Genomic DNA, 15,627 nt, shown 5'->3' on the forward strand with positions numbered 1-15,627 from the left:
TTTTGCAGTGTTCTAGGTAGTTAAGAGCACAGCAGCAAGACTAAGGGTCCCTGTCCTCTTGAAACTTACATTCTTTTTTTCCAAGCTTTATTAAGATATAATTGACATATAACATCATGTAAATTTCAAAGTATACAATGTAATGACTTGACATATGTATGTAAATATTATGAAATGATTACCAATATAAGATTACTTAATACATCCATCACTTCACATAATTACCACTTTGTATGAGTACACATGTGTTGAAAACACACACATACATACACACACATCACACATCACATTTTCTTTATCCCTTCATCTGAAGATTGACAGCACTGAGGTTGTTTTCAGTCTCGACTTGTGAATGACATCTCACTGCACATGAAGGTGCAGATATCCTCGAAGAGAGCAATTTAATTTCATGATGCTTGCATTCTGTCTGGGGAGGGGAGGTGAAGAAAAAAGTATAATTTTAGATTGCTTGGAAGGTACAGAAACCAAGAAAGGAGTCAGTGAGAAATGTAGGGTAGGGTGTAATGGTGATGCTATGTCGTATAGGTTGAGTAAAGAACTAAAGTTTGAGAAGAGACCTGATTGAAATGACATTCTAGGCAGGAGAAACTTGCAAAGACCCATAGTTGGGACTGACCTTGGTGGTTAGAATCTAAGTGAGCAAAATAGAAAATAAAAGATAAAACATGAAGTGGAGCATGGTGAGGGTGGAGGGGTGGGCCGAAGGATTGGGGGAGAGAAGTAGGAGCCAATTCATAGTCACGTTGGCTATGGTGAAATGCCTGGATTTTATTCTGAGTGTGGGAGAGTTGTACACAGAAGAGTCACATGATCTGATTTACATCTTTAAATGGTTACTGGAAAATGCACTGTAAGGAAGCAAGAGTAGAAGTAAGAGTACCAGTTAGGAGGTGTCTTTAAGTCCTGTCCTTTGGCCATTGCATCTCTCCTTCTGCTTTAGAAAACAAAGGCATGTGTCTCATCCATTCTGAGTCTTACAAGCTTCATTGCCCTAGGTCCTTGACTATGAAACTATAGGACAGTTCAAAACACTGATATTGGCAAAGCATTGTGTAATCAAGGCACCAAAGACTTCTTGCTTTTATCTGTCTTACAAGTAAGTGGTGAAATGTGGCCTTTGAAATATTGAAATATTCTGAATGTCCTATATATTGTAGTGTGGAGTGGTGGAGCTGGTATTAATTTTTCTTTAGTGGCATTGCTTTTTATTGCCAAATGATGATGCAAAAAAAAAATCCTCTCACAGTGTAATCTATTGATAAAATATTCAAGCTTGAAAAGTGATAATATTTTTTAATGAAGAAAGATGAAAAGTATCAATAAAAATATAAATTAGCTTAATATTTTTACATAGACCTTAAAGTTGCCTTTGAAACTTCATATAATTTAAATTAGTGTTATTCACTGCAAAAACTAGGAAATTGTATAAGACTAACATAAAGGTTGTAACTCCTGGTGCACTGTTAAAAGACCCATCACTGCTTTTAATCAATATGTTTTCTTCAGAAACCATTGTACTTCATGAAGTAGCGAAGACATTGATTAGATTATAAGGAAAAACTCCCTTACAGATTAATGAATGTACAGATTAACTCCAAATACTTTAATTTGAATTGATTTTACTTGAATACTTTGAAACTGATAACCAAGTACCCCTAGGCATGGAAGTATAAAGAATGAGTTAAAAAGGGACCCTATCACTCATTTCTCTGTGTATATCCTATTTTAATTTAGGAGCACCATATTCACAAAGAGGCCTTGGTTGCTTAAAATTTGAGTCCTAGCTTCTATCGAACATTCAGTGTTGACCCTAAAATATAAATGGTGTTAAGTTCAAGACATTAAATAATTGCATCTTTTAAAACAATGTGTGAGGAAATGGAATTGACTCATATCTGGCTTGTAATTAAAAAAGAGCTTATCATGATGATGCATATTAACACATTTATTTGTAGAGAAACATGAAATCAAACTGTCCCTGTTATAAAGTAAGTATGATATGGCTAGTTGGTTTGACTTTGAAGGCTGGGTTTTGTTAATTAGAGAAATAGACCTGTTTTAATACTCTGAAAGAGCAAAATCTACAGTTTTAAATTTACAGTTTTGATCAATTTAAAATCAAGACAAGTGGTAAGATAAATTTTTTTCAAAAATATTATTTTGACTTTCCCATTTCCAGTCATACTGGCCTTAAGACATTTTAGATCAACCTTTCTGCTGGAAACAATTAATAATGCTGACTAAAATATATATGTATAGATCAAAACTATCATCTTAAAAGCACCTAAGAGCTGATAAGAGAGTAAGAAATTATCAGGCAAAAACCTAAATTAAGGTAGGAACCAAAGAAGCACTAAAACTCTTTTTCATGAGAGCATTTGCAGTTCAGTTCAGTTGCTCAGTCGTGTCCAACTCTTTGAAACCCCGTGGACTGCAGCACTCCAGTCACCAACTCCCAGAACCTACTCAAACTCATGTCCATTGCGTCGGTGATGCCATCCAACCATCTCATCCTCTGTCATCCCCTTCTCCTTCTGCTTTCAATCTTTCCCAGCATCAGGGTCTTTTCAAATGAGTCAGTTCTTCGTATCAGGTGGCTAACGCGTTGGAGTTTCAGCTTCAGCATCAGTCCTTCCAGTGGATATTCAGGACTGATTTCTGGATATCCTTGCAGTCCAAGGGACTCTCAGGAGTCTTCTCCAACACCACAGTTCAAAAGCATCAATTCTTTGGCACTCAGCTTTCTTAACAGCCCAACTCTCACATCCATGCATGACTACTGAAAAAATCATAGCTTTGACTAGTCAGACCATTGTTGGCAAAGTAATGTCTCTGCTTTTGAATATGCTATCTAGGTTGGTCCTAACTTTCCTTCCAAGGAGCAAGCGTCTTTTAATTTCATGGCTGCCGTCACCATCTACAGTGATTTTGGAGGCCAAAAAAATAAAGTATCTCAGTGTTTCCACTGTTTCCCCATCTATTTCCCATAAAGTGATGGTACCAGATGCCATGATCTTAGTTTTCTGAATGTTGAGTTTTAAGCCAACTTTTTTTTGTAGAAGTGGTTAAATGTTGAATTTCTGGTCTTAACAGCCACAATGGAAGCCAAAAAAAGCGCAGTGATGTCTTCAGTGTGCTGAAAGTAAATAACTGACAAGTTAGAATTCTGTATCACCTTTCAAAACAAAGGTGAAATAAAAATGTTTTCTCAAGGAATTTTCTGATAGTCCAGTAGTTGGGACACTCTGCTTTTACCAACATGGGCCTGGGTTCGATCCCTGGTTGGGGAAGAACTAAAATCCTGAAAGTCACAGAGCACTGAAGCCAAAATAAAAAGCATTTTCTCATGCAAAAATTGTGTTTTCCACCTGCAAACCAGATTATATATGTAAGGTATAAAACAGTAATCCTAATAATGACATGTGGATTTAAAAAATAAACTGAAATACATGACAACGAACAACCCATAATAGTCATCAGTTGAGAAATAAACAAAATGTGTATATCCATCTTGTAATACCACGGAATATTTTTCAGCCATAAAACAGAAGTTTTATGGTACATGCTGATACACGTAGCATGGAAGACGCTTGAAAATGTTCTGAGTGAATAAAGCTGATTACAGAAGACCATACATTGTATGATTCCAGTTACATGAAATATAGAGAAAGTAACTGGTGGTATCATAGATCTGGGGTGTTGTGAGGAAATGTGTGTGTGGGGGAGCTGTGAATGTATATGGGGTTTCTTTGGGGGAAGTGATGAATATGATCCAGAATTGATTATGGTGGTGGTTGCACAACTCTGAATGTGCTAAAAACCATTAAACTGTATACTTTAAATGGGTGAAATGTATGGCATATAAGTTTTAACTCAGTAAAACTATTATTAAAAGATATATGACAACAGTATTTGGGTTGAGGAAGGATTATTTAAGATGTTCTAAAGTCCTTGTACTGTTTGGTAGTATGATAAATATATATATATATATATATATATATATATATATATATATATACACACATATATATATATATTAGATATATAGGTTGACTTTCTAAGATAGGCAATACAATGATATACAGTACATAGATAACTTCCAAACGAGTAGAGGGAGAGTAGTACACTAACAAAGAAATAATCAATTGAAGATACCAAGAAAGAATGCAAAAGGAGAAAAAAATTAAATCCAATCATAATCTTTTTACAAACACTATCTTAAGAATAAAAGTACAGAAAGGTTGGAAGTAAGGTGATGGGAAAAGACATGCTATGCAAATACGAGAAAAACAAAAGCCAGTATATTAATATTAGACATGATAGACTTTAGGACTAAAAACATTTCTAGAATTAAAGAGGGTCATTTTATAATGATAAAAATTTGGTTAGCCAAGAAAATATAATTTTAAATTTGTATATACCTAATTGTGAAGCTTTGAAATATACAACGCATGAATTCAGAGAGCTATCAGGAGAAATAGACAAGCTCAAAATCATAATGCAAGATTTCTTCTTTAATTAACTGATAGAACAAGCATTAAAAAAAAAAAGTAAGGATTTAGAAGATTAGAGCAACATGATGAATAAATCTAGTGAATAAGACATTTATAACATTGCAGCCAATAACTAGAGAATTTTAGGCACACATTTTTTTTTTTAACCAAAACTGACAGTGTTCTGTAGCATAAAACTTCTCAAAATTCAAAGAATTGAAACAATTCAGAGCATGTATTATAACCTTAATGAAATTAAGCTTAAAAATAAAATAAGTACGAACAGAAAGACATGATATGCTAGGAATTTTAAAAAATTCTGACATGGGTCAAGAAAATATAATGGAAGTATAAAATAATTTTAACTCAATAATAAGAAGATTACTTCAAAATTTGTGAATGTGTCTAAAGGTACTTAGAAGGAAATATGACACCCTATATCCTTACTTTCGAAGATGAAAAATTAATGAAACTAAGCATTCTTTTCAAGAAGCAAGAAAAAGACTAAAACGCAAAGTAAGGAGAAGGAAGGAAATAAGACAAATATAAAAATTAATAAAACAGAAAACATACAATAGGGAGGATTTATAATCTCGTATCCTTCAAGTCTTCACTCAAATGTTATCTTCTGCTTGAGGCCCACCCTAAACACTCCATTTAAAATTGTAGTCTGTCTTATTTGAGGGACCCCTACAGTCTGGAGTCACCTTGCTTTCCTCCATACTACTTTTCATCCTCTAAGATATTTTACAAATTACTTTATAATTTTGTTTATTGTACCACAGTGATACATTGTAGAGTATAGGGAATATAGCCTGTATTTTATAATAACTATCAATGGTGTATAAGCTTTAAAAATTGTGAATAACTATGTTGTACACCTGAAATGTATTAATATTGTGAATCAACTATAATTCAGATTTTTTAATTATTTAAAAATTTTTGGTTATTGTTTTTGTCTTTCTCTCCCCATTTGAATGTAAGCTCATAAGTACATAATTACAAGGAATTTTGTCTGTTTATAGATATATTTCAAATGCCTACCACATGCTAGATTCTCAGTATTTCTTACAATAATTGAATGAATAAACAGGCTACAATTTATTTCTTTGAAAATATTGATAAAATTAACAATTCTCTGGTAAATTTTATCAAGAACAAATGGCATATATAATCAATAGAGGCATTTCTTATTTTATCATGCTTTATTGCACTTCACAGATTCCGCATTTTTTACAAATTGAAGGTTTGTGGCAGCCTGTGTCAAGCAAGTCTATTGGTGCCATTTTTTCCAACAGCATTTGCTCACTTCATGTCTCTATGTCACATTTTGGTAATTGCAATATTTCAAATCCCCCACCAGCAGAATGATTATGACTTGCTAAAGGCTGTGTATTGTCACCCTGCTTATTTAACTTCTATGCAGAGTACATCATGAGAAACGCTGGGCTGGAGGAAGCACCAGCTGGAATCAAGATTGCTGGGAGAAATATCAATAACCTCAGATATGCAGATGACACCACCTTTACGGCAGAAAGTGAAGAGGAACTAAAAAGCTCTTGATGAACGTTAAAGAGGAGAGTGAAAAAGTTGGCTTAAAGCTCAACATTCAGAAAACTAAGATCATGGCATCCGGTCCCATCACTTCATGGCAAATAGATGGGGAAACAGTGTCAGACTTTATTTTTTTGGGCTCCAAAATCACTGCAGATGGTGACTGCAGCCATGAAATTAAAAGACGCTTGCTCCTTGGAAGGAAAGTTAGGACCAACTTAGCATATTAAAAAGCAGAGACATCACTTTGCCAACAAAGGTCCATCTAGTCAAGGCTATGGTTTTTCCAGTGGTCATGTATGGATGTGAGAGTTGGACTCTGAAGGAAGCTGAGTGCCAAAGAATTGATGCTGTTGAACTGTGGTGTTGGAGAAGACTCTTGAGAGTCCCTTGGACTGCAAGGAGATCCAGCCAGTCCATCCTAAGGGAGATCAGTCCTGGGTGTTCATTGGAAGGACTGATGTTGAAGCTGAAACTCCAATACTTTGGCCACCTGATGCAGAGAGCTGACTATTTGGAAAGACCTTGTTGCTGGGAAAGATTGAGGGCAGAAGGGGATGACAGAGGGTGAGATGGTTGGATGGCATCACCGACTCATTGGACATGGGTTTGGGTGGACTCCAGGAGTTGGTGATGGACAAGGAGGCCTGGTGTGCTGCGGTTCATGGGGTCTCAAAGAGTTGGACATGACTGAGTGACTGAACAGAAGAAAATCTTAAAAATCTTTAAAAAAATACATTATTGATTCCTATCACATACTAGCATGATGGTCCGCATTTTTTTAGCAATGAAGTATTTTTAAGTTAAGGTGCATACCTTTTTTTAGACAATGCAATTGTGCACTTAATAGACTACAGTATAGTGTAAACATAACTTTTATATGCACTGGGAAACCCGAATATTTGTGACTTAGAATATTGCAATAGTCACTTTACTGTGGTGGTCTGGAACCAAACTTGCAATATCTCCAGAGTATGCCTGTTTTAGAAATGAAAAGAGAGACATGAGTTTAACAATAAATGACATAATTTGAAGAGCTTTATATGCCAATAAATTAGAAAATTTAGATGAATTAGACAGAAAACAAATTCTTAAGCTGTTTCATGAAGAAGTAGAAAACCTGAAAGTCCTATAATCATGTAAGAAATTATATTAGTGGCTTCAGATTTTCCCAGAAAGAAAATCCTAGGTCTGTAAGTCTTTGATAGCTTGTTCTTCATTCAAAGATTAATTATTTCATTTTGTTACGAATTATTCTAGAGCATGGAAAAAGAGAAAACATTCCTCTTTCATTTTAAGTTACCTGGGTAACCTGGGAATAGTATGAGAAAGGAAAATTGAAATTCATTTCACGAACATAAGTGCAAAATTTCTTACTGACAAAATATTAGTATGCTCAACTGGAAGTATATAGAATGATAAAAAATCATGACCCAATTCAGCTTATCTCAGGGAGACAGAATTGGTTTAATATAAGAAATTAAGTTAATAAAATTAGATTAAGTTAGATATTCAATTACTGTACCTTAATAGGGTATAGGGCACTTCCTTAGGCTGATAAGCGTTATCTGTATTTTAAACAAAAAACTGCCAGAGAAGCAAAATACTGACATTAACAAATATTGACCAGGATAATGATTATGGGAATTGGAATAATTGGAATAATTACTCTGGAAAATTCAATTTCAACTACATTGAAAATACGCATACCCACTAGTTTTACCTCTAGGTGTATACACTAGAGAAACTCCTGTGTGGACACCACGATACATACACTTAAAAGTTTATAGCAGCACTATTCGTGATAGTGACAAACTAGAAACCATCCAATATCAATCAGTAGAAGAATGGATAAATAATGAGTTAGTATTCAGCAATGAAAATACACAGCTGCAGCTATAGCCCCCCTTGGATGAATCTTTCAAACCACAATTGGTATCTAAAGAAGTAAATCACACAGAAGGATAAATATTGTATTATTCTACTTATAGAAAATATCTAGAGTAATTAAGCTCATAAATACAGAAAGTAGGATGGTGATCGATAGAGGGTGGGTTGTAGGCAGAGATAGGGAGTAGGAGTCAATGTTTTAAGGATACAGAGTTTAGTTTGGGATGATGAAAAAGTTCTGGAGGTGAATGGTGGTGAGCGTTTTGCAGCAGTGTGAATGTATTTAATGCCACTGACGTGCACACTAAAAAATGGTTAAAATGGTCATTTTTTGTTATGTATACTTAATGACAGTAAGTTAATAAATTACAGTTGTATTTATAAAATAGAATTTGATTTATGTAAAATTCAAAAGTAAGAAAACTATATTGTTTAGGAATATATACATATGTAGTAATACTTTTAAGGAACATAAGAACATCATCACAAAAATTAGTGATTATTATAGAAGTAATTTTTTTGGCAAGTCAATATAATTTTTGGCAACTTGTTGTGGAAAGAATTTGAAAAATTGCATGATATAGCTGTAACCTATTTCATTTGCTTTTTAATATAAACTAGATCTCCCATTTTCTGTATCTGTAAAAATTAAAATAGAATCTGTCTGAATCTTTATTTTCTTCATCAATAGCTAACATTTATCCTTGGATCGTGAACTAATCAGGGAAACGAAAAAACCCAATTGTCTTATCAAAAGATGCATATCTAGTAAAATTTTACTGTTTATGTTTTAATATTTACTTACCAAAATTTGTAATATAAAATGTTGCTTTACTCAGTTGTACACCAAAATAATTAAAAAATTAACTCAATCCAGAGCAAAATTTATATTGCTTAGAAACTTAGAGTCAAGGAACTTGAAATTTTCATACATATTTTTATAATATTTCCATATCCTATTTATGATAAGAAAATCAGCAAAAGTTTTTCAAGTGTATTACAGTAGGGTAAGATTCTGTGAGGTGAGTGGAATGGAAATATGAAATCAAAGAAAAAAGGATTAGAAAACTTTTATTTTTAAAAAAAGCTTATTCATATTTTTAATTGAAATTGGCCATTAAATCACTATATTATGTAGATCTATTGGGTATATTTTAAATAATGATGGATATAATATTTAAAAGAGTGATGTTACAGTTTTCTTTTGCATATTTAAACTTGTAGTTAAAAGTTTTTAGTGTCAGCTTAAAAATGTCTGAATGGGTACATAGCTTTTCAAACTTCTTTTAGGGATATGAACAAATAATTTTAAAAGTTACTGATCAACTACATCTGAGGAGGAGGAGCCAGAAAAGAAGTCTAAGAAGAGGGGGAGGAAGCAAAATCAGTATCAATCTGATGGCCTAATGAAGAAAATATTTCAAGATGGAGAAAGAAAACGTTGTCAAATGATGATGACAAAATGAGGGCTGAAAAGTGGCCATTGCCACTGGAAACATGACCATCTTAAGCTTCCATGACAAGAGAGGCTTAAATGGTACAACAGAAATGAAAGCCTGATTGGAATGGAGCATGCAGAAAATGGGGACGTAGAAGCAGTGGGCAACTCCCTTTAGGCAGTCTGATATAAAAGGTAACAGAAGATCCCCTGGAGAAGGAAATGGCAATCCACTCCAGGACTATTGCCTGGAAAATCCCATAGACAGAGGAGCCTCGTAGGCTGCAGTCCATGGGGTCGCAAAGAGTCAGACACGACTGAGCGACTTCACTTCACTTCATTGGAGCAAAAGAGAGAGTAGGAAGTAAAAGGGAAGGAGAAATCTGTGAATAACTAGAGGTGTTAATTGGGGCTCCCCTGGTGGCTTAGCTGGTAAAGAATCCGCCTGCATTGTGGGAGACCTGGGTTTGATCCCTGTGTTGGGAAGATGCCCTGGAGAAGGGAAAGGCTACCCACTCCAATATTCTGGCCTGGAGGATTCCATGGATTATATAGTTCATGGTGCTGCAAAGAGGCAGACAAGATTGAGAGGTGTTAATTACAGGAGCCAAATCTTAAATAGATAGTAAGGGGAATTCAGTGTAAAAGTGGGAGATGCAGCCTTCAGTAGCAAAAGGTACATACAGTCCATCCATGAATAACAGGAAGGAAGGCAAAGATAGAGGTAGGTTCAAAGATTTGGTGTGTATTCTTAAAGTTGGGCTTCCCAGGTGGCTCAGATGGTAAAGAATCTACCTGCAATGTAGGAAACCCAGATTCAGTCTCTGGGTTGGGAATATCCCCTGGAGAAGGGCACTCCAGTAATCTGGCCTGGAGAATTCCATGAACAGAGGAGCCTGGTGGGCTGCTGTCCATAGGGTAGCAAAGAGTCAGACACGACTGAGCAACTAACACTCTTAAACTTTCTAGTGATGTTCAGAGGTAAGGTCAACACTTGAGAGTAGGAAAGAGAAGAGGATTTTGGAAGTTTGAAGAGTGAGGAGAATGAAATCAGTTCAGTTCAGTTGCTCAGTTGTGTCCGACTCTTTGTGACCCCATGAATCACAGCATGGCAGGCCTCCCTGTCCCATCACCAACTCCCGGAGTTCACCCAAACTCATGTGCATCGAGTCGATGATGCCATCCAGCCATCTCATCTTCTGTCGTCCCCTTTTCCTCCTGCCCTCAATCCCTCCCAGCATCAGGGTCTTTTCCAATGAGTCAACTCTTCGCATGAGGTATACTGAATGTTGCTTAGAGCCTGTTTAAAATTTGTGCTCACAAATTTGAAATCATGTATCTTTCTCTGATAAGGTTCAGCTGCCCCTATGGCTAGCACAGAATAAATGAAGAATTGAGTTTAACTAGAACTAGAAAATTTCCAGCTGAACTTCTCAGAGGGAGAGGAACATAGGGGAGGTGGAGATATATGTTAGTGATAATGGTGATGAACTGTGAAATCTAACTGGGGTAAGAAGTGACAGTATGGGAAGAGGGGACTGATGAATGGTGGAAAAGTGACAGGGCTAGTGGGTTGGAGATTCCGATGGTGCATTCTGCAGTAGGTGAGCCAAAAAGAGACGATGGTCATCCAAGAGTCTGTATATCCCAAGGATTAGCCACACAATTGATTTCTAAATTTAGACGGTGCTCTTCTCTTTCTATACTCTCCTGTAGGGAAAATGGAGGGGAGGGGGTCATCACCAAGGTAGTTCTCAAATCTGTATTCTGTAATCCTAATCTCTTTGCTGCACCTCAGTTCTTCCATTTCAATGCCTGCAAGCCTTGCCTGGAAGCTCCACCAGCATTTTATACTAATTATATATAAATTTATCTAAACAGTTCCTCTTTCTAATTTGCATCCTCTGGACTATCGTTCTTCCTTTCTGACTCTTCTCTGACTCCTTTCCTCTTCTTGCCTCCAGCTTCAATCATTATCAAATAAGTTAGCTTATACAATATTTATTGGATCCATCCTTCATCTGCATTTCCAGTATCATGACTTTATAAGTTGTTAATAGTCACAAAAACGATGGTATTTTTATAATTATCCCCGCCCCCCCCCCCCATACCAGGTTAGTTTTCAAGATAATAGCCACAGGTCTTCTCAAAAACTTCGCAGGAGTTCCCAGTTCTTTTAGAATAATGTCCAGTGTCCATGGCCTAGGCTCTGGCCTTCTTTTCCATTCTGGAGTCCATTGTTTCCTCTTCTTGGGGTCTTTTCCCAGGGCCATTCCAGTCCTCTCCCAACTCTATAGCTAATGCCTGCATTTCCGTTCCTATGGATATCTTCCCTTGATATCTAAGTATTAAAATCCTTGGGGCACAGACTTACAAGCTAGCTGCTCTATACAAATTTTACTTGACTGTAGCTTTTGGAAATGATTTCTCCTTACTCCAGACTTGCAAAATAACTATTTATACCTGTTAGTCATAAAAAACTAATTTTTATAGACGTGGCAGTGTTAAATATATTTTTACATATATTTTATTTTAATCCTTATAAAAATGAAGTGAGATTTTATTTAACACCACTTAAAAGATGTGAAACCTGGGAATGATAGAATTAAATGGTATATACTTGTCAATGTCAATTTTGCCTTTGAATAATTTATATGCTAATTTTCCTACTGTTTCTGTATTTTGTCCTTAAGGCCCTGAGTCAAGGCTTTGCACTTAATAGGCAGTCTTATTTGAATAAATAGAGGACTAGATTCATGGAAGTAAAAGTGCTTTTAAGTAGTTTGTATACATGTTAATAACCTTTTTAATAGTTGTGACCTTTATTAAGTCTGGCAGTAAGAAAAAGAAAATCACCAAAGCTGACCGGTTGAAGCAGATACAAGAGGAAGAAGAGAAACGACAAAAAGAGGAAGGTATAAGACACACAGTGGTAACTATTTTCATATGTGGGTAATGCTAACAATAGGTTGGCATTTCTGTCATCCAATCAATACTTTTTAAAGACAATTTTCAAAATTTTTAATTTTTTGAATTTAATGTTTTTTTTCAGATTTTATCTTTTTACTTAACAATATTGTATTGGTTTTGCCATATATCAACATGAATCCTCCACGGGTGTACACATGTTCCCAATCCTGAACCCCCCTCCCACCTCCCTCCTCGTACCATCTCTCTGGGTCATCCCAGTGCACCAGCCCCAAGCATCCTGTTTCCTGCATCGAACCTAGACTGGCGAGTCGTTTCTTATATGATATTATACATGTTTCAATGCCATTCTCCCAAATCATCCCAACCTCGCCCTCTCCCACAGTCCAAAAGACTGTTCTATGCTCAGCCATTAAGAAGAATATATTTGAATCAGATATATCTTGAAGGAGAGTTGCCAGATAAAATACAGGATGCCCACTTAAATTTGAATTTCAGATAAACAATGGATAATTTGGGATAATTTACCCATGCAATATTTAGTATATACTTGACTCTTGAGAGTCTCTTGGACTGCAAGGAGATCCAACCAGTCCATTCTGAAGGAGATCAGCCCTGAGATTTCTTTGGAAGGAATGATGCTAAAGCTGAAACTCCAGTACTTTGGCCACTTCATGTGAAGAGTCGACTCATTGGAAAAGACTCTGATGCTGGGAGGGATTGGGGGCAGGAGGAGAAGGGGACGACCAAGGATGAGATGGCTGGATGGCATCATGGACTCGATGGACGTGAGTCTGAGTGAACTCCGGGAGTTGGTGATGGACAGGGAGGCCTGGCGTGCTGCGATTCATGGGGTCGCAAAGAGTTGGACACAACTGAGCGACTGAACTGAACTGAACTGAAACAAAAAAAAAATTCCATTATTTATCTGAAATTCAAATTCATCTGAGCATCCTATATTTTTATTTGCTAAATATGTCAATCCTATCTTAAAGTGTTTATATCATTACTTACTGATTAAATTGAGAGCTTTGGTGCTGATTGTACAGTAAGAATTCTTAAATTAAATATGGGAAATATATACTAGCAAGAAACACATAGAGCAGCCTAAGTTCTTACAGTGTAATAATATCTATTTGTCAAATTTAAAGAGGATTTTCATTTGTTAAAGAATGTCAGGTAGAAATTAATAAAAATTTGGTTATTTAAAATACTGAAAAGTGACTTTAAGAATCTGAATAGTTCAGATAGTTGTAGCTTTTAACATGAAGAACATCTGTTGATTCATACTGGGTTTTAAATGTCTGTCCTTAGCTTCCCAGGTGGTTCAGTGGTAAGGAATCTGCCTACCAATGCAGGAGACGCAGGTTTGAGATCCCCTGGAGGAAGAAATGGCAACCCACTCCAGTATTTTTGCCTGGAAAATCCCATGGACAGAGGCGCCTGGCAGGGTTACAGTCCATGAGATCGCAAAGAGTCAGACATGACTTAACAACTGAGCACCACCAGCACATTAGTTTCCAAGTTGATTTTTTATTAATAATCATATAAATCCTTTAGGTGACTTATGATAAGAATACAGTATCACAACCTACTGCTTGGGGAATGTTTTATTATTTTGGGTTAAACTCTTATTCTTTAATGTATATTTCATGGTTTATTTTTTAACAGTGAAAGCAAGAGAAAATTTAGGTAGTTACTTCTGATGGTGTGGATGTCACGAGATTATGGAAATCTGAAGATTTTATTTCTTCTTAATTACCCATGATAGATCTGTCACTTTTCATTTATTAAAATCATTATTAGATTGCCATAAACTTTTTGGAGAAGAGAAATATAATTGTGGGCCAGAAATTTTGAGAGTCATGGTTTTTTTTTGAAAGAAATCTGACAGTTTTATTTCTACCACATGATAAAGGCTGTGACTTAAATCTAGTATTCTACCACCACTATATCTTAAATATTTGCAGTCACTTTAAGTGCTTAAAAACAGACTAAAAAATTTTCTTGCTGTTGTTCTTTAGAAGAAGCACGTGTGAAATATGAAAAAGAAGAAATGGAAAGACTTGAAATACAACGAATTGAGAATGAAAAATTGCAAAAACTTGAAGCAAAAGTAAGTAAACAGTAATGATATTATTACTGAAGACAAACTGTGTGGCTATCAGATCTATTTTAGAGAAGGAAATGCAGCCCACTCTGGTATTTTTGCCTGGGAGATCCCATGGACAGAGTAGCATGGTGGGCTACAGTCCACTGGGTCACAAAAAGTCAGACATGACTTAGAAACTAAAACAACAGCAATCAGATCTATTTGGCTATTTAATATCATCCTCTTCCATAGATACCCATAATATTTAGGCCTGTATGAACTGATTTAACTCATTTGATCCTACCATAAAGTTATGGTGGGTAAATTATTACCCACATTTCACAGATGAGGAAATTGGGGAATATGGACAGATTAAACAGCTAATAAATTTCATAGCCAAGACTTAGGTAGAAGTAGTCTTGCTTCAGAGCTCATGCTTATAACCATTAAGTTATTTTTCTCAATCTATCTTATGGATAATTAAATATAGGAACCAAAAAATGTTCAAATTCTACCTCCCCTTTTAAAATTTCACTTCTCTTTTTCACCAGATTTCTTCATTATTGAATCAGTAGTTCTGAGACCTTTTAATCTCAGGACAAAGCCTCATTACTATTAAAAAGTGAAGATCCCCAAGAAGTTTTTGTTTAGACAGTTTATATGTATAAATATTTATCATATTAGAAATTAAAACAAATTTCAAGATATTTATTTTATTAATAGAGATTAGACATTGTTAAATGTAAACATGAATTAAGTAAACACATTAAACATACTTAAAGAAAAAAAACAATTGCAGTATTTATTGAGTTATAAAATTATATTAGTTTCAAATGTATGACATAATGATTCAATAGTTGTATGTATTGTGAAATGATCCCACAATAAATCTAGTTAACATCCATTACCACATAAATGTGTATTTAAATTAGGGAAATGAGTGGCATTGTTTATATCTCTTAAAGCTCTTTAATGTCTGACTTAACAAAAGACAACTGGATCTCATATTGTATCCTGAGTCACTTCAGTCGTGTCCGACTCTGCGACCCTATGGACTGCAGCCTGCCAGACTCCTCTGTCCATGAGATTTCTCTAGGCAAGAATACTGGAGTGGGTTGCCATGCCTTCCTCCAAGAGATCTTCCCAACCCAGGGATCTAACGTGAATCCCTTACTTCTAACCTGCATGGGCAGGCAGGTTCTTTACCACTA

At 35.5% G+C, this 15,627-nt stretch overlaps 1 protein-coding gene across 1 annotated transcript in view; it reads left to right on the plus strand.

The window, feature by feature from the left end:
* The window catches only part of DNAI7 (dynein axonemal intermediate chain 7), an 87,869-nt gene that overhangs the window by 5,982 nt on the left and 66,260 nt on the right, over positions 1-15,627 (plus strand). The window contains exons 2-3 of the mRNA XM_052640520.1: positions 12,227-12,311; positions 14,349-14,440. Coding sequence (XP_052496480.1) covers positions 12,227-12,311; positions 14,349-14,440 — 177 coding nt within the window. The remainder of the gene's footprint in view (positions 1-12,226; positions 12,312-14,348; positions 14,441-15,627) is intronic.

The sequence above is a fragment of the Budorcas taxicolor genome, chromosome 5, assembly GCF_023091745.1.
Source record: "Budorcas taxicolor isolate Tak-1 chromosome 5, Takin1.1, whole genome shotgun sequence".
NCBI lineage: Eukaryota > Metazoa > Chordata > Mammalia > Artiodactyla > Bovidae > Budorcas > Budorcas taxicolor.